At 33.5% G+C, this 26,400-nt stretch overlaps 6 protein-coding genes across 6 annotated transcripts; 1 reads left to right on the top strand and 5 right to left on the bottom strand.

Annotated features, from left to right (window-relative positions):
* Positions 1-1,095: 1,095 nt before the first annotated feature.
* On the bottom strand, positions 1,096-4,749 carry LOC125210114 (expansin-B6-like). The gene is made up of 4 exons (XM_048109692.1): positions 4,599-4,749; positions 1,867-1,982; positions 1,536-1,726; positions 1,096-1,461 (listed from the first exon to the last, which is right to left on the bottom strand). The coding sequence occupies exons 1-4, from the start codon at positions 4,747-4,749 to the stop codon at positions 1,143-1,145; spliced, it is 777 nt and encodes a 258-aa protein (XP_047965649.1). The 3' UTR covers positions 1,096-1,142.
* A 683-nt stretch (positions 4,750-5,432) lies between these two features.
* LOC125210112 (putative expansin-B14) lies at positions 5,433-6,657 on the bottom strand. Its single transcript, XM_048109691.1, has 5 exons — positions 6,564-6,657; positions 6,374-6,486; positions 6,102-6,292; positions 5,648-5,880; positions 5,433-5,509 (listed from the first exon to the last, which is right to left on the bottom strand). The coding sequence occupies exons 1-5, from the start codon at positions 6,655-6,657 to the stop codon at positions 5,433-5,435; spliced, it is 708 nt and encodes a 235-aa protein (XP_047965648.1).
* A 2,028-nt stretch (positions 6,658-8,685) lies between these two features.
* LOC125210111 (expansin-B6-like) lies at positions 8,686-13,357 on the bottom strand. The gene is made up of 7 exons (XM_048109690.1): positions 13,332-13,357; positions 12,352-12,534; positions 11,981-12,061; positions 9,670-9,755; positions 9,396-9,511; positions 9,070-9,257; positions 8,686-9,004 (listed from the first exon to the last, which is right to left on the bottom strand). Exons 1-7 carry the CDS (start codon positions 13,355-13,357, stop codon positions 8,686-8,688), a joined length of 999 nt encoding a protein of 332 aa, XP_047965647.1.
* A 126-nt stretch (positions 13,358-13,483) lies between these two features.
* On the bottom strand, positions 13,484-14,886 carry LOC125210110 (expansin-B4-like). Its single transcript, XM_048109689.1, has 4 exons — positions 14,712-14,886; positions 14,520-14,632; positions 14,227-14,417; positions 13,484-13,805 (listed from the first exon to the last, which is right to left on the bottom strand). Exons 1-4 carry the CDS (start codon positions 14,884-14,886, stop codon positions 13,484-13,486), a joined length of 801 nt encoding a protein of 266 aa, XP_047965646.1.
* Positions 14,887-16,013: 1,127 nt separating this feature from the next.
* Positions 16,014-17,552, bottom strand: LOC125210109 (expansin-B6-like). The gene is made up of 4 exons (XM_048109688.1): positions 17,387-17,552; positions 17,133-17,248; positions 16,729-16,919; positions 16,014-16,332 (listed from the first exon to the last, which is right to left on the bottom strand). The coding sequence occupies exons 1-4, from the start codon at positions 17,550-17,552 to the stop codon at positions 16,014-16,016; spliced, it is 792 nt and encodes a 263-aa protein (XP_047965645.1).
* Positions 17,553-22,734: 5,182 nt separating this feature from the next.
* Positions 22,735-25,557, top strand: LOC125214589 (NAC domain containing protein 52-like). Its single transcript, XM_048115679.1, has 4 exons — positions 22,735-23,198; positions 23,702-23,979; positions 24,070-24,255; positions 24,880-25,557. The coding sequence occupies exons 1-4, from the start codon at positions 22,997-22,999 to the stop codon at positions 25,378-25,380; spliced, it is 1,167 nt and encodes a 388-aa protein (XP_047971636.1). The 5' UTR covers positions 22,735-22,996; the 3' UTR covers positions 25,381-25,557.
* The last annotated feature ends 843 nt before the right edge of the window (positions 25,558-26,400 follow it).

The raw sequence follows: 26,400 nt of genomic DNA, 5'->3' as shown, positions 1-26,400 counted from the left end.
AAAGGGCTCTAACAATTTAGATAAAGTAAATACTAAAATAAAAGTAAAACGAAGAAATTACACGAAGACAAACACAAACTAAATCGAAACCCTAAACTGCACCGACAAACAATTTTCTATATATTAAATGTCTTCTATACGTAGTAGTAGTATATATTAATGTCGGCCCGCCCTTAATTTCTCAACTCATCTTCACAGTCAAGTGTTGCTAAATAACCAAAAGCTTTTCCAAAATGAATATGGCGTTTATTACAAAGGCAGGGGCATTCATCATAATTGTCACACAAATTGGAGATCCTGAACAAGTTGGGTTATGTGTGCATTTCACACGTAATTAAATCAACTATATCATAAAATAATTTATTTGTTCAATCTCACTATATAATCAAGTGCTTTGAGTAATTAAGCTAGTACTTGTATTGATAGGGTCAATTTCTAGTTAATTTACTACTACTATAATTTTGTCAAATTGTATGAATATACACTATACATTATATCACTCTTAAAAATTAAATCCGTCAATAATTATCATTATTCATCAGTTTATGAAGATATTTTTTTATCTAGGAAAGGATTTGGATGTTGTGAATGATATTTTATATACTTATTTTTTTTTATCTAGGAATGGATTTGGAAGTTGTGAATGATGTTTTATCCATACATAGTGCTCCTTCCGTTCATGAAAAATAGTTCAATTTTATCATTTTAGAATGTCCACGAAAAATAGTCTCATTTCAAAAAAGAAAATATTCTCTCATACATCCACCTTTTCTCCCCCCTCTCTTACTTTTTCTTTTTTTTTTCTTTCTCCTACTTTATCCAATTTTTTACCTTTCTCTTATTTTACACAACAATGGCTAAAACTTGCAATAAATATTGATAAATTGTACGCATAGAGAGGTTGTGATCAATTAAAAAAAAGTTGTATAAATTTCATAAAATCACTAAATATCATATGATCATGGTTCACGATTCGGCCAAAAGAAGAAAAATATCTAATCACATAGAGGAACGGAGTTCTCAAAGAAAATATTTTATTAATTCATTACATTCAATAATGAGAAGGGATTGACATTTTTGCACACCTCGAGTACAAGGCAATGTAAATAAGTACTTATTTTGAATATATAATAGTGGTATGATCAAAAATTAACATTGGAGTAATAGAATTGTCCAATTTTCCAATCGTAAGGGATGACGTTGTATGCGGTAATCGATGCTCTGCTTTCAGGTCCAGTGATTCTTACAGAAAAAGGACCTTTTTGTGCATATTTCAAATCAGCTTTCCATGTGGCTCCGAAAGATCTTTGCATTGACACCCAATTTGAGTTTGAAGGTTGCAGTTCAACACTAGCAATATCACCATATCCATTCAAAGCCTCCACCACAAAGGCTAGATAGTAAGGATTTGACCCTGGAACAATTTTGAATTTTACGTTTGACTTGTAGTTGCATTTTACCCTGATCACAACAGCAAAAACGGAGATTGTTAGATTTCACGGGAGCTACATTTCGTCTCATTAATTAAAGCGTACCTTCTATACTGAAGACTGATCCTGCCGGCATTCCTCAAGTTGTATTCTTGGCCAGGATATGCCAAAGCCCCAAAAGCTTTTCCACTTAAATCGAAGTGAATGTCATCGTCATTGCATGAACCGGGACACTCGTCTGTAATTGTTACTCTAATTGCCTTTTTTGAACAAGCATTGTTATACACGCACTTCACCTACAAATACATATTAATAAGGTCATTGCATGCCTTCTAATTTTTTTTTTTAATGTATGTAACTTTGGACATAAAAATAGCTAGACTTAGATTTTATTTTTTGCGTAACACCTCTATTTTTCGTGACCAGGATACATTACCTCATAACAAGCTCCGCAGCCAGCTCCGGATTTAAATAAGTTGTTATTTCCAGCAGAAATGAAACCATAATAGGGATCATTTTCTATATCATATCCCAAGCCACAAGCTCCCCCATCTTATAAAATAGTTAAAAAAACATATTATTATAATTTAATAAATAACATTATAACATTTTTCTTCTTTCTGTGAGCAATAGCTAGGTTTTTTGGACACAAAAATTAAGAAAAAGATGCTTAATATTTTTAATGTGGAGAGGAAAAATAAAATGGTACTACGTAGAAGACAATAAAGTACTACTACTATTATAAAGATGGAGAAAGGATAAAATAAAAAAGATTATTATTTATTATCAAAAATAAAAATAATCAATTGAGAATTTTTTAAAATTAAAAAATGACTCAATGAACATGGAACTAGTAAGACGTTGGATTACCACTTCCGGCTCCGTCTGGGGGCCCATACCACGTGGCAACACCGTTGTAGAATGAGTTGCTGGCTGCAGTAACATTGATTAATTCGATGCAAAAGCACGAGTGATTGAAAATTAACAAACTAATTAAAATAGAGAAAAGATTATAGCTGCTATTAGTGAACATGATTTTTCTTATGCTATATTGAATCTATATTTTGAATATTTATAGCACTAAATGTTTGCACCATATATACGTTTTTGACAGTTTTGATGGGCTATAATTAAAGCCTACAAATATACAGTATGTATCAACAATATAATACACAATTTAAATATAACAGGGGATTATGATTTATAATATAATTAATGTAGTACTACTATATTAATTTAATAAAAAGATAAGAAAACTTTGACATTCTAAAATAGTACTTCCTATGTCCCATGCAAGTTGAGTCACTTCATTTTGTGCACTCACTTATTTTGAAAAAATCGTAATAAATAGTTAGAATGGATAAATATTAAAATTAAAATCGAGAATAACGTAGATAAGAGTCTTCTCTACATTAATTTCAAATTTACTTTACTACTTATCCATTTTAACTATTTATTACGATCTTTTTAAAACGGGTCCACGGAATGAAGTGAGTCAACTTTTATGAGACATAGGGAGTACATGGTTCCGTATCCTGAAATGCAGCTGTTAAATATATTTAAAATACTTAAATTCTTTTATTTACTAATAAACTAAATGTACAAAACTCCTTTCATAAAAAATTGTTATATCAACACGTGATAAATGTTGACAGCTGTTTCTTCTAACATTAATGTACAACAAATTTAATATGGACAATATTTATTGCTCCGTTCTCTTCTTCCTTGAGCCAATTTTCAACGGCTTTTGGAGTTATAAGTTTTTGGAATTATAGTCCTAAATTTTTGCCCCAAACGTTTCTTTCTTGGAGTAGTTTTTATTGGCTCTGAAACCCTATAAATATACAATATAAAATAGATAGCTTATAGGTCACTTGATCACTATTTTTTTCTATTGCATTTGCTATTGAATTTTATGTAAAACTTTTTCTCAAAATCATATTTGCCAGTGTTCTTATTAACTGACAAGCCAAAATCATTATGAGTGTCAATATGATAGTAAAACAGCATATACTGACACCACTCAAGTGCAAAGCATGAGCACCATATATATATTTCAGTTCTTAAAGCCAAGACAAAAACCAAATGCAACTGACAGATCAACACAATTTGCTATATTCCATTTACAAAGAATAAGAGAATGAGTAGATAAAAGGCAATGAACTTCATTGTGTACCAAAGAAATCTATGACTACAAGAGTAATGTAATTTGATGTCCCATTTTTTTGTGTACCAAACAAAGGCATATGTGATGAAAAGATTCGACAATCAGGCTTCTCAATCACAATTTCTTTCAGCCGACACGTTTTCTACAAATTCTTCGTAGAACTGTCATAACGATCCCCATCAACATTGGAGTTTCCATTTTATCTCTGACAAAATTCGATCTCACATAATATGAAATTAACTGTCATAAATAAGGAACACAACTTTCAACTAAATAGCAGGAACCTTTTGGAAAAGACACTTCAACCACAACCATATTCTCACCAACATAAACCTAATGAATCCCAATTTCTTATTCATTCTTATTATCTTGATCAAAGAGAAGCAATCCTTATTAGATAAAAGTGACAACTATCATCTTCTTCTGATTGTACTAATTCCAATCAAAATTTAGCAAAAACATATATAATTTCTCTAACAATAAGGCTTTTAAAAGTATGATAGACCTCATTAATAAGGAGAAGCAGTGAAATTATTTATGTATCCCAAATTGTTAGTTTTAGCCTTTTTCAAGCAGTTTTATGTTGAAATCCACTCCTGAAAAATCCAACAAACATAAACAGAGAACCCAAAACAATCTACCAACATCAAACACGATTCCTCTACCACCTTAAATGATCAAGTTTGAGGCCATCAAACCATACAACACTAACACATCCAGCTTCAACAATAACCTTCAAACCATTTGCTGGAAACTTCAAAACAATCTGCCCCTAAATGATCAAATTTTAAGACCACACAATAAACTTCAAAAGGCACAAATTCTGATAGGAAATTCCAAGTATAAATCACAAAATATTCTAAACATCACCCCTAACACTATCATGTCAATACACGTCACAAGAATTCAAGAACCAAACTTTATCATAAAAAAACTAGAATTATCTGATTCACAACAAAAACACAATTAGCCCAATAGTGAATCTCACACACACAACATACCAATAGTAGGAGAGAGCTCATGAGGAAACTGATGGCAGTTGGAGATGAAACTGAGCAAAAGACTGCTCTTTCCTACAGCAGAATCCCCAATCAACAGAGCCTTAAAAGAGTAATCATAGTTGACCCCAAAGCTACCCTTTCTTGAACCCATTATTCATATACTCCCTCCATCCACAAAAAATAGATCACTTTTACCATTTTGGGACGTCCACAAAAAATAGATCACTTTCTAAAAATGGAAAGTTTATCTCTCATACTTTTCCCACTTTTTCTTCCCTTTCTCATACTTTACTCACTTTTTCTCCTTATCTCTCTTACTTTACCTACTTTTTCTCCTATCTCTCTTACTTTACCAATTCTACATTAAAACCCGTACCGAACAACAATATATCTATTGTTTGTGGATCGGAGGATTCCCCTTCCAATCCACATGGTACAAATATATCGTTTTCATTGAGATTATTGTACATTTGACTGTGGGCACCCACTTCGAATCGACTGTCGAGTCAATTATCATTTTGCGCGGCATTTTTTTTCAAGGGTTTTGATTTTGGGTAAATAAAGTTCGAATCTTGATAGTGGGTCGCAATTAAAAATGTAATCTTGATTTGGTTCATTTTGTGGGTATTCTAATTATGCATTTCCTTTTCATTTTATTGTTTAATTTGTAGAATCTCTGCAGAAAAAAGGCTAAGTGGATCAACGTGCATTTATATAATTGAATTGGAAGAGCAGGATCAACGTGCATTTATATAATTGAATTGGAAGAGCAGCGCATATTATTGAGCTAATTCACTTCCTACATAAGCGTAACTTATCTAAAGATCGAATTGATCAAGGGAAATTGGTATTTGAATAATATTTTTGTCCTGGAGCCCAATTTCTTGGTATGAGGTTATAAGCCACAGCTACTTATTAGAAATGGGCCACTCACCCCTTAAAAGGCCTCATAAGGGGGAGGGTTATTCACACTTATATAGATTAGATTGGATCATCACCAAGTCGATGTGGGACAGAATTTAGAGAATTTAACACTACTCTTGAAGTGCGATCGGTAAACTTAATTGAAAAAGGTCCAGTGGCTCCAGATGGCACATCAAATTTCCAAGTCTCGCCCCATTTACGTTGCATAGATGCCCACGATTTCCATCCTTGAGCCAATATGTCAATTCGATTGATCTCACCATCTCCGTTCACATTCTCGACAGACATGGCTACGTAGTAACGGTTAGATCCCGAGTCAATCTTCACTGCTATTTTAGAGTTGTAATGGCATTGCACACTGCAAATCGTAAAAAAAGTCAATCTCTATCGAACAAGACAAAATAAGCATAAAATCACAATTACTGTCCTAAACTACAAAAGTGATCTCTAACAATTTAGATTAAATAAGCAAAAAATAAAAACTAAAACTAAAGGAAGAAATCAAACGAAGATGAACGCAAAGTAAATGGAAAAACCGAAACTACAGTAGTAAAAAGTTTTTAGGGTGAGAGGATTTGCCTAGTATATTGAATATCAATCCTTCCTGCTTTTCTCAGCTCTTCTTCACGCCCAGCTTTTGCTAAATAACCAAAAGCTTTTCCACTTAAGTCAAAGTGAATACGGTCATTATTGCAAAGGCCAGGGCATTCGTCTGTAATTGTCACATGAATTGGAAATCCCGAACAAGCTGGATTATTTGTGCATTTCACCTATAATGATCAATAATATCAGAAAAACTAAAGATTTTTTCAATCTATGTACATATAGTTTTTAAAAAAAATCACAATTACCATAAAACAAGTCCCACAACCACCTCCTGATCGGAATAAATTCCCATTTCCGGCAGCAATCATGCCGTTGTAAGGAGCATATATCACATCATTGCCCAAACCACAAGCTCCACCTATAAAAAATAATAAAAATTAACCAACATTGTTAATTTCAAATTAAAAAATTTATATACTAAATTTATATTATTACCACTTCCTGATCCGGTGGGGCTGCCGTACCAAGTCGCCACCGCCGGTGAGAAACCACCTCCGTAGAGTGTAGCATTCAATAATTTCGAAGGCATGCAAAGGCATAACTTATTAGAGACAAACAAAATCAATAATAAAATACTAATGAAACCACTGTAGTTGTTAGAAATGGACATGGTGACCTAATTAATTTAGTCGTTGGAGTAATTTAGTAGTATGTGTCTTACTTAGCTATACTCTTATTTATAGGGTCGATTTTGTGATAATTTTAGTATATAATTTTGTCAAACATGTATAATACTCCTTTATAATTATTTCCGTAAGTAATCATCATCAGTCCATGAAGATATTTTCTTAGTTTGGAAGTTGACATTTTTTCCAAATATAGTAATATAAAATGCCTGAAAATGGGGGCTGATAGAGTTACATGATTTTAATTTAGAGTACTGATAAATTTACATAAAATGTGGTATATACCTAATTGGAAATTTTAGATATTTTACATTTAATGCATATTTGTAATTATAAATTAATTTAATAGTATAACATAGTTATCCTTCTATCAGTCTATGATCATGTAAGAAAGATTAATTTTTTCAATTCAATATTTACACATTCAGGAAATGATTTACTATATCTACGTAATTGATTCTGTAGATTAACATACATTACATTATATAGTCGCATAATTTATTTTTCCACACTAACAAGAATGAAATAATTCTTTTTCCATTTTGTCAAAATTAAACTTTCTCCCCTACAAACAAAAATATCTTTTGAATTGGTTTTACCGTGGCTAATTCCCCGTTTATTCTAAGTTGAAAAGCTATGGTGATCAAAATTACAAATCGAATTGTTATACTACTAAACAATTCTTTAAATTATTAGTTCTTAATTTCATGATGCAATCATTCAACTATGAATGATCATTGAGTTAATTTCATTGTGTGCTCTAAATCTTTACTTGAATGTGGGCTCGTGTGTGGTCGCAATTAAAAATGCAATCTTGATTTTGTTCATGCTGTGGGCGTTCTAATTATGCATGCATTCTCGTTTTCAAATTTACTGATTTATTGTAATAAGGTTATTTTCGAAATGACGTTGATTTGTAGAATCATTTAATATTTCATTCAAGTGAACGACTTACCAATGCTGGTGGAAAAAGGCTAAAAACTTACAATTTGGGACAAATACATATCTTTTTTTTCTGAATCAACTTGCATTTATATTGATACTACCAAAATAAGGATGTAAAACAATAAAAATCATCATCAATTCGAATTGGAATACCAGCTCATATTATTGAGCTAATTGACTTCCTACATAACCCTATCTATCTAAAACAAAAAGCAAGCTGAGATCGAATTCATCAAGGGAAATTTGTATTTGAATAATATTTTTTCCCCGGAGCTCAATTCCACGGTATCAGGTTATAAGCCACAACTGATCTTGAACTGCGATTGGTAAAACTAATTGAAAAGGGAGATGGCACATCAAATTTCCAAGTCTCGCCCCAATTACGTTGCATAGGCGCCCATGATTTCCATCCTTGAGCCGATATGTCAATTCGATCAATCTCACCATCTCCGTTTCACATTCTCCACAACCATAGTTTATGCTTATTTTATCTAAATAATTAGAGACTGTTTTGCGGTTATGCAGTGTGGAATGCCACTACGACTTTAAAATAGCAGTAAAGATTGACTCGGGGTCTAACCCTTACTATCTTGCTATATAAAATTATCAGTTTAATTTGTTTCCAACCTTTGGCAGTTGGTAGGTTATTCTCCAACATGGCTTGTAATGGTTGGAGTAAAATTTCAATGAAAAAATTGGGATATGTATATAATTGACACAACAATGGCTAAAACTTGCGATAAGAATTGATTAATTGTACGTAGAGGTTGTGATAAATTTGATAAAAATCACTAAATATCATATGATCATGGTTCACGATTTGGCCAAAAGAAGAAAATAATATAATCACATAGATGAATTAATGGAGTTAACACGGAAAATAATTTATTTATTCATTACATTTGATAATAAAAGGGTTTTTCACCCCTCGAATAAAAAGCAATGTATACATAAGTACTCATTTTGAATAATTTATAGTAGTATGATCAAAGATTACTCTCGGAGAAATAGAATTTTCCAGTTTGCCAGTCATTAGCAATGGCGTTGTATGCGGTAATCGATTCATTGTTTCCCGGTCCAGTGATCCTAACTGAGAAAGGACCTTTTTGTGCATTTCTCAAATCGGATTTCCATGTAACTCCCCAAGATCTTTGCATTGGCACCCAATCCGAGTTTGAAGGTTGCAGATCAATACGAGAAATTTCACCATATCCATTCAAATTCTCCACCACAAAGGCTAGATAGTAAGGATTTGACCCCGGATCAATTTTGAATTTTATGTTTGATTTGTAGTTGCATTTTACCCTAATCACAACAACAAATTAGTGGAGATTGTTATGTTATAATTAGTCTCATTAATTGAAGCATACCTTCTATACTGAAGACTGATCTTGCCGGCATTCCTCAAGTTGTTTTCTTGGCCAGGATTTGCCAAAGCTCCAAAAGCTCTTCCACTTAAATCGAAGTGCATGGCAGCGTCATGGCAACCGGCACACTCGTCTGTAATTGTTACTTTAATTGCCTTTTTTGAACAAGCAGGGTTATCTATGCACTTCACCTGCCAATACATATTAATAAGGTTATTGCATGTCATCTAATTATTTTTTTTAATGTATGTAACTGTGGACATAAAAATAGCTAGAGTTAGGTTTTATTTTTGTCCAACAGCTCTATTTTTGGTGGACGGATGCATTACCTCATAACAAGTTCCGCAGCCAGCTCCGGATTTAAATAAGTTGTTATTTCCAGCAGAAATGTAACCATAGTAGGGAGCATGGTTTACATCAGGTCCAAAGCCACAAGCTCCCCCATCTTATGAAATAGTAATAATTAAGTTAAATATATATAACGATATAACAATCTTTATCCCAACATTTCTTATTAAAATTCAATTGCTCAATTTAAAAGGCAATAAATCCCATGCCGAAAAGAAATTGATCACTTGAGTCGTAGTTAAAATGTTCGATTACCACTTCCGGCTCCGTCGGGCGGGCCATACCACGTGGCAGCACCGTTGTGGAAGGGACCCTTTGCTTTAACATTATTTAATTCTATGCTAAAGCACGAGTGATTCAAGACTAACAAATTAATTAAAATAGAGAAAAGATTATAGCTGCGATTAGTTAACATGATTGTTGTCTTGTTATATTGAATGTGTGTTTATCCAAATATACTCCATGAACCCTTTTTATAGTGATGGAGAAAGACTAGATTTGTAACCCTATTAATATATTCGGTTGACGAAATTAATTATATCTTGATTATTGTAAATGAGGATTGGCAAAAGAAAAATCTATGAACATAAATCATTATAACTCGTTGTCGGTTTAGAAAATGGAAAATTTATATGGCGATTAACTATGCAACAAATAGAACAGTCTCGTGTAATTAAACCATGCAACCCATTCTTCACCAAGAATAAGTGATTAGAAATTATAATCTTATGAAGAATTGTTTATTAAATAATATTTGATAACATCGTCAATGAAAACGTTGTAAAACATAATCGAATCGGAAACTGGAATTTTGAGGCCAAAAATGTCACGTTATATAAAAATTGGGGTTTTTATTTTTTATTACCTGAGACGATTCTTAAGAATATTTATATTCTTAAATGATCTATGTGTTTATCAATTTTTATAGGGAATAAATTCGTGATAAAAGTTAAGGATTCTTATAAACTAATAAAATTATGTGGAAGAAAAACTTTTGAATGCAAATTATTTAAACTATATACAACAAAAAATAGAAAAGATAAAAAAAAATTCAATCAGTAAAAAACATGAATATAATTCTTACACCGGCAACATTAATTTGGAAGTAAAACCTTTGAAAATGAAGATTATTTAGTCAAATTTCAATTATATTTTTTGAAAAGTAAGATAAAAAAAATGCAATCATTAAAATTGTGTCAAGAAACCCAAAAAAAAGGGATCAAAATAAACTCTAATGGAAATTATATACGAAAATTGAACTTGAGAATTAAGGGTATGATTTCCTAAATCCTGGCAAACTAAAGGTATGATTTCCTAAATCATCATCTTTGGATAAACATTGCAACTTTAGCTTATTGGATATATGAGCTGAGAAATATTTGACCGTAATAATGCATGCTATAGTTACTTGAAAGTTATGGGAAGAAATTATGAAAAGAAATAGGATGGTAATTGTGTAATCTTTCATGTTAATTGGAGTGTATTGTATGTTTATTTTGAAATAAGATTAAAGCTCATGCATAATTACATTTTATAGTGATGGGAGAAAGACTAGACTAGTAACCCTATTAATATATTCGGTTGATGAAACTAATCAAATCTTGATATCATAAATGAGGATTGACAAAAGGAAAATCAATGAACATAAATCATAATAAGTAGCTTGTTGTCGGTATAGGGAATGGAAAATTATATATATAGCGATCAACTATTTAACAAATAGAACAATCTCGTGTAATTAAAGCATACAACCCATTCTTAACCAAGGGTTATATTACAATGATTAGATATTACAATCTCATTGAATAACTTTTAAAACTTTTGTATTAAAAATTTTTGATAACATAATCAAATTATCGGAAACTTGTATTTTGTGGTCAAAATATCATTTTATATAATAATTGGTGTTTTTATTTTTATTATCTGGAGCTAACTTTTAAGAATAGTATATATAGGGGCATGTTAGGGTGCCACCACCCCTTAAAATAACACCATATCACCATTTCTAGCCAATCATTTGTACACGTGGACGAATAATAAGCTGCCACGTGGCAAAAAAAAAATTCGGAAAAAGACGGGCAGCAATCTGCTGTTCTTTAAACAGCAATTTTTCTTGAACAGCAATATCCGACACACTATACAGCAATCTATAGATTGCTGTCTACCGTATTGAATATTGCTGTGTAGCGTTAATAATATTGCTGTATAAGCGTTGTCACGTTGTCATTTTAACAGGAGTTGTCATTTTAACACAAATCTAGTATATATATTCTTAAGTGATCCATGTGTTTATCCTTTTTATAAGGCTTAAATCATAATGAGAAGCTTGTTGTCGGTATAGGAAATGGAAAATTATATATATGGCGTCAACTATTTAACAAATTGAAGAATTGTTTAATTATTACAAAGTATTTGTAAGGATCAGATCACTCGGGATTCACTAATTACCGGGACTTCTTTTATTGATTGAGCTCTGAGATGTCTAATCTCAGAAGTTACAAGCCAAGTACAAGCAATCAAGAACAAGATTACAAACAATCTCTAACACTATCTATCTATCTATTACAGATTGCAAACCCTAATTGGAACCCTAGCTAATCCAAGATCTTCAACCAATCTGGACTTCAAGCTATCACCAATAGGAAATCTGCACACTAAGATAGACCGGTTAGTATAATAGCACAAGACTCCGAAGAGTCTAAATCGATCTTAGAAGAGACAAAGAAATCAGAGATTTGCGGATATGGCTCAAGTCACAATGTGACTATGCTCCGGGCCAAGGACCTCCTCAATCACACTGATTTATCCAAATGAGTGTAGTGAAACCGTCTGAATCAGAGATCTACCAAGACCTCACTGATTGCTACCAACGTTGTCGTCTCAACACGCACAGCCTCCTTTACACCGAGATAACACCTCTAGAACTCACGAACTCACAGATCCTCACAAGAACACAATGAAATTGCCTCCAGCTTAGCAGATTCGACAGTGAAGTCAAACCTAGCACTGGACTTTGCAAGGGAACCGAAGAGGTTGCCTCTGCTAGTGATTTCACCGAAGAGAAGATCAATGACGAAGGAAGGAAGAAACCCTAGAATCGCCAGAGAGAGAAAGAGAGAGCTGGAGAGAGAGAATGTATATTGTCGAATTAGAGTGGAAACTAGAGAGACACTCTAATTAACTCTCACACAACAAACACACAAGACATTCAACGGTGTAGAGAGGCGATCCGCTTGGAGTTGCAACGTGGCAGCAATCCAGCGGCTCTAGTAAGTAAGGCATCCACCAACCGGGCCAAACACATGGGCCTCGAATTAATAAGTCATTGGACCTAAAACAAGAAAGCCCAAGACACCATTAAATCAAATATGGTCCATTAAGTCTCACAGTATTGATAACATCATCAACCAAAAAGTTGTAAAACAATCAAATCGGAAACTAGAATTTTGAGGCCAAAATATCACGTTATATAATAATTAGAGTTTTTAGGTTTTATTATCTTGAGCTGGTTTTTAAGAATATTTATATTCGTAAGTGATCTATATGTTTATCAATTTTTATAAGGATTAAATTCCTATAAAGCATGAATGCAAATTAATTCAACCAAAATTTAAATTATAAAAAAAATAGAAAAGATAAAAAAAAAATCAATCAGTAAAAAGCATGAATGTAATTATTACGTCGGTAATATTAATTTGAAAGTAAAACTTTTGAATGAAGATTAATAAATCAAAATTTCAATAAAAATAGAATGTTGAAAGTGGGCGCGTTTTCAAAATTGTGGGTCGCAATAAAAATGTAATCTTTATTTTGTTCATTCTGTGGGTTTGCTAAAAATCTAAATGCTAATTATGCATGTAGGTTGTTATTGATAAGTAGAATTATTTAATACTATGTCATTTAAGTGAACGACTAACCACTCCTGGAAAAAGACAACTTGCATTTATATTATGTTAAATAAGTCCAAAATAAGACTTCCAAACAATACAAATCATCATATAATTGATTTGACATAACCCTAACTATCTAAAATTAAAAATCTAAAATTCAAAACTAGAGATCGAATTGATCAAGGGAAATTAGTATTTGAATAATATTTTTTTCCTGGAACCCAATTGCTTGGTATGACGTTATAAGCCACAACTGATCTTGAACTGCGATCGGTAAACCTAATTGAAAATGGTCCAGTGGTTCCGGATGGCACATCAAATTTCCAGGTCTCGCCCCAATTACGTTGCATAGGTGCCCATGATTTCCATCCTTGAGCCGTTATGTCGATTCGATCGATCTCACCATCCCCATTCACATTCTCCACAGCCATGGCTAAGTAGTAAGGGTTAGACCCCGAGTCAATCTTCACTGCTATTTTAAAATCGTAATAGCATTGCACACTGCATAACCATGAAAGCACTATCTAATTATTTAGATAAAATAAGCATAAAATCACAAATAACAAAATAGCACGAAGACAAACACAAACTAAGCCAAAGCCCTAAACTATAAAGGTGATCTCTAACTATTTAATAAAATAAACATAAATTAAAAACTAAAAAGAACTCACGCAAAAGCAAACACAAACTAACCAAGGCCCTAAGATAGATAAAATAAGCATAAAATCACATTTAATGAGAGGAAAGACAAATATAAACCAACCGAAACCCAAATGTAAAAGGGGTTTCTAACAATTTTGATCAAATAAGGAGCATAAAATAAAGCTAAATGGAAGAAATCACATAAGACAAACACAAACTAAAATAAAGCCCTAAACTGCACCGACAAACAATTTTCTATAATTTAAATGGTCTTCTCTACCTAGTATATTGAATGTCGATCCTTCCTGCGTTTCTCAACTCATCTTCATGGCCAGTTTTTGCTAAATAACCAAAAGCTTTTCCACTTAAGTCAAAGTGAATATTGTCATTATTACAAAGGCCAGGGCATTCGTCTGTAATTGTCACATGAATTGGAGATCCTGAACAAGCTGGATTATTTGTGCATTTCACCTATAATTAAATCAGCAATATTATAAAAAAATCAGCAATATTATAAAATAATTTATTTGTCATTCTCTCTCTCTATATATAGGAAAAATAAATCATAATTACCAGAAAACAAGTCCCACAACCAGCACCGGATCGGAATAAATTGCCATTTCCGGCTGAAATCATGCCATAGTAAGGAGCATCATTCACATCATTTTCCAAACCACAAGCTCCACCTACAAAATTAAATCAAATTAATTTACATATATATTCCATATCAAATAAAATAAATTTAGACTAAAATAAAATTATTACCACTTCCTGCTCCAGTGGGGCTGCCGTACCAAGTCGCCACCGCCGGTGAGAAACCATCTTCATTGAGTGTAGCATTCAATAATTTCGAAGGAATGCAAAGGCATAAATCATTTGAGACAAACAAAATCAATAATAAGATACTAGTGAAACGACTATAGTTGTTAGAAATGGACATGGTGACCTAAACAATCAATTGCTTGAAGTAATTCATATGTGTTTTACCTAGCTAGTACTCGTATTTATAGGGTTGATTTCATGTTAACTTTATACTATAATTTTCTCAAATTTGTGTAAATATACACTATACATAAATATACACTATCACTCATAAACTAAATCCGTCTGTAATTATCATCAGTTCATGAAGATATTTTTTTATCTAGGAAAGGATTTAGAGGTTGTAAATGATATTTTATCCATACATAGGAGTATATTAAATGCTAGAAAATGGGGTTTATAGAGTTATATAATTCTAATTTATTGCAATCATTCTTCTAAATCCCTTCCAAAATCCACGCCCAATACTTCAGGGGTAAGATTTCACTTTCAATTCTTTGTTTTTTTAAAAAAATTACGTTAATAATATGACTGAAATTAATTTAAGCAGAGTTAACCAAAAACTCAATAGCCAAAAACAATGCAAAACATATGCAAGTAGTGAACTAAATATTTGACTTAAGTAGCCAAAATTCTAGTTTAATTGAAATACTAATGAGTTAAATTAGCTTTAGATCAACATAAATTTTATTTATTAGACTTTATAAAATTAAAAAATTAAAGAACCAAAACTGTGAGTTTGTTCACTGATTTTAATGTGTGAATTAATAACGCTGGGTGTGAACTTGAGAAATGGTTAACTATATTGATGCATTTGCCTTCTCGAATGTGTTTCTGAATTACAAGTATTTTGTTAGGGTAAAATTTTATTATAGTATATGGTAACAGACTAAATAATTTTTTACATAATGAAGATAGTATTAATAGAAAATTTTATTTGGAGTCAAAATATGGTTGGCTTTTTGGGTATATAATTGAATCTATCCCTTTTTAAATCATCTTTATTCCAACTTTAACTTTAATAGTAATTTCTCAATTTTATTTCTAACCTTTAGCAACTGTATCAACTTAATTTTCAGAACAAAATAATAGCTATCCTCTAACATGTGAGGTTATGACTTAAAGAGTAAAATTCCAACGACAAAATTGGTTTCTCGCAAATAAAAACCAATGTACTAAATAACTACTTATAATTATAATATGTTAATAGTATCCATTCCTCAAATAAAAACCAATGGAAATAACTCAAAAATTAACACTGGAATAATAATATTGTCCAGCCTTCCAATTATAAGGAATGACATTATATGCTATAACTGAAGCTCTGTTTATTGATCCAATAATCCTTATTGAGAAAGGACCTTTTTGTGAATCCTTCAAATCAGCTTTCCACGTAACTCCCCAAGATCTCTGCATTGGCACCCAATCCGAGTTTGAAGGTTTCAACTCAACACGAGCAACATCACCATATCCATTCAAATTCCCCACCACAAAGGCTAGATAGTAAGGATTTGATCCGGAGTCGATTCTAAATTTTATATTTGATTTGTAATTGCATTTTACCCTGATCACAAAACAAATGAAGATCGTAATGTTAGATTTTGTGAGAGCTAGTACGATATCTTTCACTGAAAAATTAGAGACAAATCAAATTCTAGTGGAGTTGGACTTTTCCCTGATCAGGTATGTCCAACCCCCCCTATTTTCTAGTCATCCCATGGTGCATTTTGGAGTTTTTGGACTTTTTCTTGTCGATTAAACTAGTCCTTCAAAAAATTGGGTCAAATTTAAAGTCCATATATATTGTTGGGTCGATTATTCTGTTTCGGCTAAAGATATACAGATGTTATTGGGTCAATCATTTCTCACAATCGGTGACATATAATAGAAGTTTATTAAATTCTAACTTAAAATTACTAATTGGTGTGTAATGAAATTGCTTATGATGCTTATATAGTACCTCCTATATTGAACCATGATCTTTCCTGCATTTCTCAAGTTGTCTTCTTGGCCAGAATATGCCAAAGCTCCAAAGGCTTTTCCACTTAAGTCGAAGTGAATGCCATCGTCGTTGCATGAACCGGGACATTCATCTGTAATTGTTACTTTAATTGCCCGTTGTGAACAAGCTTTGTTATATCTGCATTTCACCTAACAAAATATATATACATAAATTTCATGTCATTTAACTACTTTTTAAACGTATGCAACTGTGGACATAAAATTGATCAATCCCATTTTATCAGATATAGACTAGCTAGTACAAGTTTATAGATCAAATAGTATCTCTCTTGTTAGAATAATCTTCTTGGATAGATTCTTTTTTTAAGGATATTATAATAGTTAGCAAGGAAAATACATTACCTCATAACAAGTCCCACAGCCTGCTCCTGATTTATATAACTTGTTATTTCCAGCAGAAACGAAACCGTGGTAAGGATGGCTTTGTATGTCACGTGCCAAACCACAAGCTCCCCCATCTTATGAAAGAGAAAAAAAATATGGGAAAAATGTAGTAATAAATAATAAATGAATCACTTCAATTGGGACAGATTATAAAAGTAGAAGGGATGGATAGCTCGAATGAAACGGTGTTGAAAACACATTGGACATATTACCGCTTCCCGCTCCGGTGGGGGCCCCATACCACGTGGCAATAGCTTCGGAGAAGGAGTTACGTGATGTAGTATTGATTGATTTTGTTGCGACGCAAAAGCATGAGTAATTCAAGATTAACGAAGTGATTAAAATAGAGAAAAACCCATGGTTGCGATTAGTAAACATGATTCTTGTTTTGGTAGTATTGTGTATTCAGCTTTTAATAAACACTCCATGCACCGTTTTTATAGTGTCGAGGAAGTATAAATTTTTTATAACTCACCAAATTAAAATTGATAAAATGTTTTCTTGGATTTACATATATTTGTGTGTTGACTGTTCAATTGAGATCGACTAAATTATTGTTGACTACATAAGATTTCCGGGATCAAATAGAATTTCATGAGAAATATATAAAATTGGAATTTGGACTATTATTTAGTCCACTTTTAAATGTTAATGTATAATTAATGGGTATCGGGTAATGATATAATCTAATACATAAGCATTATTATTTCAACAAATTAATAGTACAATATTAAGAAAATGCCATAATATGTTTTTCAGCTTTGACTTTTGTGAATGGCATGGGACTTTTGGATCAAATATTATATTTTTGACCAATCAAGAATATGCCATAATATGAGAAAAAACTAGATAATATGTATGGTGTATATAATTAGCCAATACATAAAACAGGATTGGGACCTATTTGTGTTAAATGCATTTTCAGTTCAAGGCATTAACTAAAGAAGCTAAATACGTGATTAATTAGTATTTATTCATATGTTAATTATATTTTCTATTATTTCATATAGATTAATTACAAAAATAAATCATCATGATTCTGACTAAACCAACTAATAATTATGAAACGACAAGCACACTTTGGCTGGAATGCAACCAATATAAAATTGATATTTGAAAAAAAAATACACAACTTTTGTGGATTCGACCTAACTAATGTTGGAATCTATCCAGGTCAATGGACTTTGACCAATTATAAATTTCAACGAGGCATTTAATTTTGTGAAATTAAATGGTATAGTGTCGGTCTACGTTCGGAGTAGATGACCGTGGTATATTCATTTTCTCAAATCCGATTCCCGGTGAGTGAGAAATAATGGATTAAAGTTGTGCAAACTTGCAAACTTAATGAGCTATGAGAGAAGCTTAGAGAATAATTAAAAAGTTAATTATCCCACATTGGAAGTTACAACCTTATTAAACTAGTAGTATTTAATAAGAAGGATTATTACATGTAATAATTATAGTGGACTAAGATGGTCTGTAAGAGCCCACATGCGCGCGCCGCCCGCCTCAAGCCTCGTGCCCTTGGATCTTGGCAATTGGTCTTTGGGTGGTCTTTGGGCTATTCTTTGGGCTTGGTACTTGGGCCTATAAATAGGCTAGTCATTTAGCATTCTTGACACAAAAAACTAAAATCTACACTCTGCATCATACACTCTCTCCTCTCTCTGCATTGTTCTTCTGTCGAAGCTCTGCCCTCTCCTCCATTTCTTTGGGCTTGGTACTTGGGCCTATAAATAGGCTAGTCATTTTAGCATTCTTGACACAAAAAACTAGAATCTACACTCTGCATCATACACTCTCTCCTCCCTCTGCAATGTTCTTCTGTCGAAGCTCTGCCCTCTCCTCCATCCAGTTCGCCGGAGCTCTGATAGCGGTGCTGCTTCACCAGAGACGCAGCCGTTTTATCTTTGGGGACGAAACGTCAATCCGAAGAGCACTACCGGGGCGTATCTCGTCTTGCGGAAAGAGGCCTCCTCGACTCGGCTATTTCCTTTTTTCCTACGGTTTATAGTTTCGATCTCCTTGTAATTCAGTTTCAGTTATTTCTCTTGTATTCCTTTTGGATTGTATTACGCCCGGCTTTTTATCTCTTGTAATCCAGAAACCAACAACTAAGACCTATAAATATTCCATAGCGAAATGCCATTTTATCCTTTAATGCTTGAAGTTTTTAAAAATTGTATTTGGGAAAATGTTTTGTGTATTTGAGGAAATGGCTGATTTACTAGGATTAAAAATGTTACTTAGTCCAAACAAATCCGCCTTTATTATGATTTTCACCATGGACAGAATCGGATTTATTTTTAATCAAATAGTAGTAGAATATTTCTTCAAAGAAGACAATTTGGGTGAAGTTTGTATTGGATAAAGATAAAGTATTAAATAAAGACCTATATAAATATTCCATAGCGAAATGTCATTATCTTTTTATGTTTGAAGTTTATAGCAATTGTATAGGCAAAATTACTAGCTATGTTATTAACAAATAGGAATATATCCTATTATTCGACTATACGTGCATCAGTCCATTTACTTCAAAAATAGAGAAATAAAAAAAATATTTACGGTATCATTGTGAGTTGATTGAAAATGTTAGCTCTAAGAATGGATTAATGTGGCATAATGGTCGTCAACATTTTGGTACACTTGCGAAAAGATTAAGATTTTATAATACTAATTTATTGATTATTGAATAGGATGAATGGCTACGTTAAGTTGGGCTTTCAGGGAGGGAATACCTAAGTAATTATTCAGCTGGCCCAAAATGATATGTGGCCTTGGCCCGCTAAAATTGTTACCTTCATTTGATTGACTAAATTAACTCCATACCATTCTTTTTTTTAAAAAAATATATCCTTTCTCCGTCCACCAAAATCATTTCATTTTATAATTTTTATACGTCCAACAACAAATATTTTATTTACTATAATAGACATTCCATTAATTTTATTTCTCTCATTATTCATTATAAAATTAATAGTATATAAAAGTAGGATCCACCCTTACTAATATTTTTTATCCATTTTCTACTATATATCTTAAAATTCGTGTTCGATCAAACTAGGGTTTATAATAGCGGACAAAGAGTATTCTCTGTCACAAAAGAAAAAATAATAAATAAATTGTTTTCAATCCTTATTAAAATCTTGCATAAGTTAACAAGAAAAACCTATGATTCTAAAAATAGATGTGACGTGTTAATAAAACCAACAAAATGTACATTTCAACTTTTTTTCATCTTCACTATCAATTGCAAGTGCACCGAGCTTCTGTTACCTCTCCTATAAGGAAAAGCAACCCATCAAATTCAGAAATAAAAATTGATATCCATCAAATTCAGAATAAAATTTGATATTCTAGTAATAAGTTAGTAGTCATTTAATACTAATACTGTAACAAATAATTGGGAATAACACATTTTTTAAACTTTCTCATTTTTTATTCGTATTTTTGGAAAATAATTGTGTATAGCGTAGAAGCCGAAATCTATAAATTTTTTTCATAAATTTGCATATCACTCACAACAGTTACTTGATTTTAGTACTCCATAAAAGAGTATTATAAGATTAGACTAAATATTCTGAGTTTCATATCTTACATAATTTTTCCACAAATCAAAATAATATGATAATTGAAAAAATGTCAAAGTTACAATATGGAGTAATTAATTATTTATAAAAGTTGTGAAATTGAGCAAATTTATTAATTTTTTTGTTAATTTGTCATTTTTTATATTGGAATTAAATTTTTCAGACTCTCATAGTTTGGTGGCCGTACACCTCTTCCACGACAGAAAATTTGACTGGTGGTTCACGCGTGTGGGAGTCACTCGAGCTGAGTTTATTTTCAAATATTTAAATATTCATTTAATTGTGTATGATTTGATGCATAATTAACAATTACTCCTACTAGAATTTACATAAATTTAACGACCATCAACGTTTCCATGCATCAACTTAAATAAAACGTGACAAAAATAAATCCAAAACTGAAAGCCTGAAACATTTTATTGTATTCAGATAAACATTTTACGTTGATTTCTTTATATAATGCTATATTAAAAAATACGCATTACAATATAGGAGTGTAATAATTAAAGGTGATATGATTGAATAAAACATAAACTAGTCGATTGGCCCACGTTACTTTTTCCAACAGTTACATAAAATTTAATTTAACAACAATATTGAATATTTTGTGTTACACAATGTAAAATTTTCATTTCCCTTTATAGACTAGTGTTACAGATAGCTTAAGCAAAGTGGAGAATTAATTTCACATGTACTCCTATAAAATGATAAAGTTTTGTTTGTTTTGCAAGAAAAAGTCAGAAAAGTGTTGCTTTCAAATCAACTTTTATAGCTGCAAGTAACATTTTTAGAAGAGGAGTGTCAAACTTGGTTTCTTGCTTTCGAGTTCCAAGTGCTAATTATTTTTTATATGTATTTTGTCATGTTTAAATGTAAGTGGTTTTGATTTATGAATATTGAGACTTGAGACTCATCTTTTCATAGTGGTGTGTTATTTATTTGGGTTAATTGATACACAAGTAATCATGTGGGTTTTGATTTAGACATGGTTTATGAATAGTTACTATGAACTATGAAAAGTCAAAATTTTCAATTGCAAAAAGGAGATGTTAATTTTAATAATATCATCGGATATTCATGAACGAATATATTGTGAAATATTTAATAAAAAATCTCTATCTTCGTTGTAGTTGAGTGTGATCAATTATTTTTAAATTTTATATACAAGGACGGTCGCAATTACGTACTCAATGCATCACAATGATTACAAGTTGTTGCAGCATGTTAAGTACGCTATTCGTGGGTCAATGACAGTCTCGTGGCGTTGCTTTCATTTTATTAAATCCAAAACTCTTTTATTTGTACATACCCTTAGTCCCCATTTCACTCTTTTTTTTTTCCTCCATAGCATTTTTTTTTAATTTCCTCCGGTTCCAACAAATTCACTAGTGTATGAAATTTTTCAGCCAACTTAGACACGAAACAATAGAAGCCAATGCATGATTGCTGCCATATTTAAGCTTCGGTAGCTTCATATGTGTGGTCGAATAACAACATTGAACTAAGGCCAGTGTTCAACTAAAAATAAAATTATACTCAAATAACAGTAATTTGAATCTTTTTTTGTTTATCCACGCATTCTAAAGCTAGCACAATCTTTGATAAAGTATGTCATATATGGCAAAACGGGTGGGTCGGGTCTGGCCGGGCTTATCAGTGCTTGAATACCTCACCCGGTCGGGTCAGAAAATGACCGGGCCGAAAACTCTGAGTCATTGCCACATTCGGGCCAAACCCGCCCATCATATTGTACTCCAATCTACTCAAGCAATATGAAAAATACTTGTTTTTTCTCTAAAAAAATAGGAATCTTAAAAAAATGAAATGGAATCCAAAGCGTATATATAGCCAAAATATCAAGAGAGGCTTCTTCCACAGAGCAAGCAATATTAATTTACACCCAAAAATAAAATAAAATAAAACAATGAAGAAGCAAACAAGATTACTTTATAGCGTTCCACCCCTCTTTTCCATGGATAAATCTTCGATTTCCGTGTCAAGCAAGCATCCACTCTCCCTCTCTCTCCTTTCCCCACACCTCCATTTCTTAATCCATGGGCAATAACCAAACCCCAATTCCATAAATTCCCCTATCCATCTCCTTCACTTGCCCCCTTTTCTTGCCTTCTAATCCTCCTCCTCACCCACTTTTCACCTCTCCATCTTCTTTTTGGGGCTCATGCGAAATTGATTACCACTTGATTATTTCATTTGCTTCTGCGGGAAATGGGACAGGAGGCCGCGGTTGTTGGCGCAGTGGCGGCCGGAGCGCCGCCGCCGACTTCTCTGGCGCCGGGGTTCAGGTTCCACCCCACCGATGAGGAGCTCGTCAGGTACTACCTCAGGAGGAAGGCTTGCGGGAAGCCGTTTCGGTTCCAAGCTGTAATTGAGATCGATGTCTACAAATCTGAGCCCTGGGAGCTCGCTGGTATGCTCTAGATTCAATCAATTTTTCTATTTTTTGCTTCTGATTTTTTGATTCGTTTGGTATCTTTTCGTGTAGCGTTGTGTTGGCGCAGCTAAATTTCGTTAATTGGATCGATTTATGTGTTAATCTGTGTTTTGATTTTGCTGATACTGTGTAGTGTGTGAATTTACTGATGATTTGAATATTTGATAGAAGATGAAATATTGCTTATTTGGATCAATTATTGTTGCTGGATGTGTTAATCTCAGTTTTGATTTTGCTGATACTGTGTGTAGTGTGTGAATTTACTGATGAATTGGTAGGAGATGACGAAATATTGCTTTTAGTATGTGAAGTGAAGTGCAAGAAATCTCAAAAAGTTGATTATAAAAATATTGAATTTGATGATGTTTGGGAAAAGCTAGTTGTTGATCTGTTCATTTCAAAACTTGATTGTGGATGTTTATTGAATTGGTGATCCTAAACTGCTAACTGATTTGATGTGGTTGTTTGGTTTGGATAAGATTACTCGTCTCTGAAGACGAGAGATCTCGAGTGGTACTTCTTCAGCCCCGTGGACAGGAAGTACGGGAATGGGTCTCGCCTGAACCGTGCCACAGGTAAAGGCTACTGGAAAGCGACTGGAAAGGATAGAGCCGTGCGCCACAAGAATCTGACCATAGGGATGAAGAAGACGTTGGTGTTCCATAGCGGGCGAGCGCCTGATGGCAAGCGGACCAATTGGGTGATGCATGAGTATAGGCTCTGCGACTCAGAGCTGGAACGGGATGGGGTCATACAGGTATGCAAGTGATTGTGATTTAAGCTGATGAATCTCTCAAGCTGCAAAGGTGTGGAATGTTAAGAGAAGTTTGTTGCTTTGTGAGGAAAGGATGCGTATGTGCTGTGTAGGATCTTCCAAAAGAGCGGCCTGGGACCCCCGAATGGGGACAGGTATGCCCCTTTTGTCGAAGAGGAATGGGACGAGGATGCAGTGGTGGTGGTGCCTGGAGGAGACACTGAAGATGATGTGGCCAATGGTGATGAAGCACGAGTCGAGTGCCCTGATCTCGATCAGGTTTGTTTCTTTTCGAGATGTTTACTTGTATGCTTCCTATTTAGGATTTGCATCACCACTGGCGTGATTGGTTTCGTCGTATGCTCCATCTTTTTGTAACTGCAGAAAATGCAATTATTTAGCTTATGGCATTTGTGTCGTTGCAAATTTGAAGTAATTTACAAGTCACAAAACTGATCTCCTTCTTTGTATAACGGAATCGCGCTCATTCCTTCTTTTTCCACTTATAAACCGGTAGAAAATGCTTAAGAATTGCGCCTTTCATGCATGGGAGATACTATGAGACGAGCCTTGTTATCTAAGCATGCTCAATGCAGTTAACTGGTTTTCGCTAGCTTAGAATTCTTGTAATGTATGCGTTCTAGCCCTTGATTAGCCTTCTTGTTTATTATCACTATTAAATGCATAAAAATCGTGTCTTTCAAGCATGATTTGAGATGAGCCTTGTTATCTAATCTTGCTCAATGCAGTTAACTGGCTTTCGCTAGCGTATATCTCTTGTATTATTTCGTCCTAGATCTTGATTGTTCGTGGGTTAGGCTATACGCACTCTTCTTGCTTATTTTACTACTACTATGTAAATTTTCCAGTTTGAGTTGTGATGTGGCTTGGATCTGTTAACAGGAGACTCCGCCTCTCACGATGGCTCCTCCCCAGGCGGATAACCCGACAGGGACACAATCTCTTCAGTTTATGTGCAAGAGGGAGAGATCTGAAGACCCCGAGTTGCTCTCTTTATCTCAAAGCAAAAGGGGGAAGCCCGACGAGGATCCCAACTCAGGCCACGCAAATGGATCCGAAGATTCAACCACGACCAGCCAGGATCCTTGTACAATGATGATGACGACAAATTTTTCTTCCGGACTACTGGAGTTTCCTCTAATGGAACCGATAGAAAACCCGCCCGTGAGCACGCTGGCATTCGACTCCTCCAACCTAGAGAAGTCGGTGCCTCCCGGGTACCTGAAATTTATCAGCAACTTAGAGAACGAGATCCTGAACGTCTCCATGGAGCGGGAGACGTTGAAGATTGAGGTGATGAGAGCCCAAGCAATGATCAACATTCTTCAATCGCAGGTGGAGCTAGTGACCAAGGAAAACGAGGACTTACGGAGACGTGCCTAGGAGGACGATGAACATGGTATCTATATGTAATTTTCGGGGCCGGATTCCATCTCCATTGCTTCGGTAGAGAGAGATTTGGTTCTGTAGTTTGGTGCGGACGAACTGTGCATTTGTCGAAAATTCTATGGTCTTTTGTCGAACCTACTTCGTTTCAATAAAATATTATGTTTAGAATAACTATGGTTGTTCGCCTCCGGCCTCCGCTTCTCTTGTGTTAGGTTTTTGCGTTTTATTATTCAAATACAAATACAAAATCACAATATTCGACTCGGTTCGGATGCTAAGGTGTGGTCATGAGTGATGTATTAGGTATGAATTAGATAAGTTTGAGTCTTATATAACGAGATAAATCTCGATAATATTGGGCTAATTCAATCAAGCAATTTTGAGATAATTTAATTTTGAGCAATTGAAGATGGACGTAAAGGGAAATAAGGTAAGGAGAGAAATAAACATGCCAATTTTCAATTTAAGCTACGGGCCGCCGCAATGGGCCAATTTGAAAATTTGGGCCATCAATTTGCCGATTAGAATACAATTGGCTCCGATTGGGTTGGTCCAATTTAATGCAATTTCTTTTAAATTGGGATTATTTTTATTAAATAAGGATTAAGCAGCTTTACTCAAGGCAATGAGAAGAGGACTGATGACAAAATGATCATGAGCCATGCATGTCCAATTCCATGCATCGACATATGGTCATGAGCTCGAAGCCACAGGAGTGTGAGAATGTATGTGTGCCAACATGAACGTGGCATGTATTCGAAGCATGACAAACTGGAAGGATATACTGTTCGGACCACCTAAGATATGTTAGATGAAATTAGATGCAACCAAACGCATTCGTGTGGTTTATGATCATTAACTAAGATATATTGTGATGTGGGCCTTATTGATTTAATATTGTTTTAGTTAAATCTCTATTAGGATATAGATAATGAGTTTGTATTCTTATTCAATGAAGCAAGATATATTCCACTGATTTTTCAATTACGAGCTCACTTTCAAACATTTGCAGAT

The sequence above is a fragment of the Salvia hispanica genome, chromosome 3, assembly GCF_023119035.1.
Source record: "Salvia hispanica cultivar TCC Black 2014 chromosome 3, UniMelb_Shisp_WGS_1.0, whole genome shotgun sequence".
Taxonomy (NCBI): Eukaryota; Viridiplantae; Streptophyta; class Magnoliopsida; order Lamiales; family Lamiaceae; genus Salvia; species Salvia hispanica.
This window is presented reverse-complemented; position numbering and strand designations above follow the sequence as displayed.

What these genes read in the sequence shown, in the direction of transcription:
- LOC125210114 (XM_048109692.1), bottom strand. Translation starts at nt 4,749, where the DNA reads ATGGGTTCAAGAAAGGGTAGCTTTGGGGTCAACTATGATTACTCTTTT. An exon ending in GCTGCGGAGCTTGTTATGAG is followed by an intron (nt 1,727 to 1,866) that starts GTAATGTATCCT and finishes ATGTATTTGTAG; the next exon opens with GTGAAGTGCGTGTATAACAA. An exon ending in ATCAGTCTTCAGTATAGAAG is followed by an intron (nt 1,462 to 1,535) that starts GTACGCTTTAAT and finishes TGTTGTGATCAG; the next exon opens with GGTAAAATGCAACTACAAGT.
- LOC125210111 (XM_048109690.1), bottom strand. Translation starts at nt 13,357, where the DNA reads ATGCAAGTTGTCTTTTTCCAGGAGTG. An exon ending in GTTGTCTTTTTCCAGGAGTG is followed by an intron (nt 12,535 to 13,331) that starts GTTAGTCGTTCA and finishes CTCTCTCTCCAG; the next exon opens with CTCTCTCTTTCTCTCTCTGG. An exon ending in GCCCGACGGAGCCGGAAGTG is followed by an intron (nt 9,512 to 9,669) that starts GTAATCGAACAT and finishes CTATTTCATAAG; the next exon opens with ATGGGGGAGCTTGTGGCTTT.
- LOC125210112 (XM_048109691.1), bottom strand. Translation starts at nt 6,657, where the DNA reads ATGCCTTCGAAATTATTGAATGCTACACTCTACGGAGGTGGTTTCTCA. An exon ending in CCCCACCGGATCAGGAAGTG is followed by an intron (nt 6,487 to 6,563) that starts GTAATAATATAA and finishes TATTTTTTATAG; the next exon opens with GTGGAGCTTGTGGTTTGGGC. An exon ending in GTTGTGGGACTTGTTTTATG is followed by an intron (nt 6,293 to 6,373) that starts GTAATTGTGATT and finishes TGATCATTATAG; the next exon opens with GTGAAATGCACAAATAATCC.
- LOC125210110 (XM_048109689.1), bottom strand. Translation starts at nt 14,886, where the DNA reads ATGTCCATTTCTAACAACTATAGTCGTTTCACTAGTATCTTATTATTG. An exon ending in GTTGTGGGACTTGTTTTCTG is followed by an intron (nt 14,418 to 14,519) that starts GTAATTATGATT and finishes ATTTAATTATAG; the next exon opens with GTGAAATGCACAAATAATCC. An exon ending in ATCGACATTCAATATACTAG is followed by an intron (nt 13,806 to 14,226) that starts GTAGAGAAGACC and finishes ATGGTTATGCAG; the next exon opens with TGTGCAATGCTATTACGATT.
- LOC125214589 (XM_048115679.1), top strand. Translation starts at nt 22,997, where the DNA reads ATGGGACAGGAGGCCGCGGTTGTTGGCGCAGTGGCGGCCGGAGCGCCG. An exon ending in AACGGGATGGGGTCATACAG is followed by an intron (nt 23,980 to 24,069) that starts GTATGCAAGTGA and finishes TTGTGAGGAAAG; the next exon opens with GATGCGTATGTGCTGTGTAG. An exon ending in AGTGCCCTGATCTCGATCAG is followed by an intron (nt 24,256 to 24,879) that starts GTTTGTTTCTTT and finishes ATCTGTTAACAG; the next exon opens with GAGACTCCGCCTCTCACGAT.
- LOC125210109 (XM_048109688.1), bottom strand. Translation starts at nt 17,552, where the DNA reads ATGTTTACTAATCGCAACCATGGGTTTTTCTCTATTTTAATCACTTCG. An exon ending in GCTGTGGGACTTGTTATGAG is followed by an intron (nt 16,920 to 17,132) that starts GTAATGTATTTT and finishes ATATTTTGTTAG; the next exon opens with GTGAAATGCAGATATAACAA. An exon ending in ATCATGGTTCAATATAGGAG is followed by an intron (nt 16,333 to 16,728) that starts GTACTATATAAG and finishes TTTTGTGATCAG; the next exon opens with GGTAAAATGCAATTACAAAT.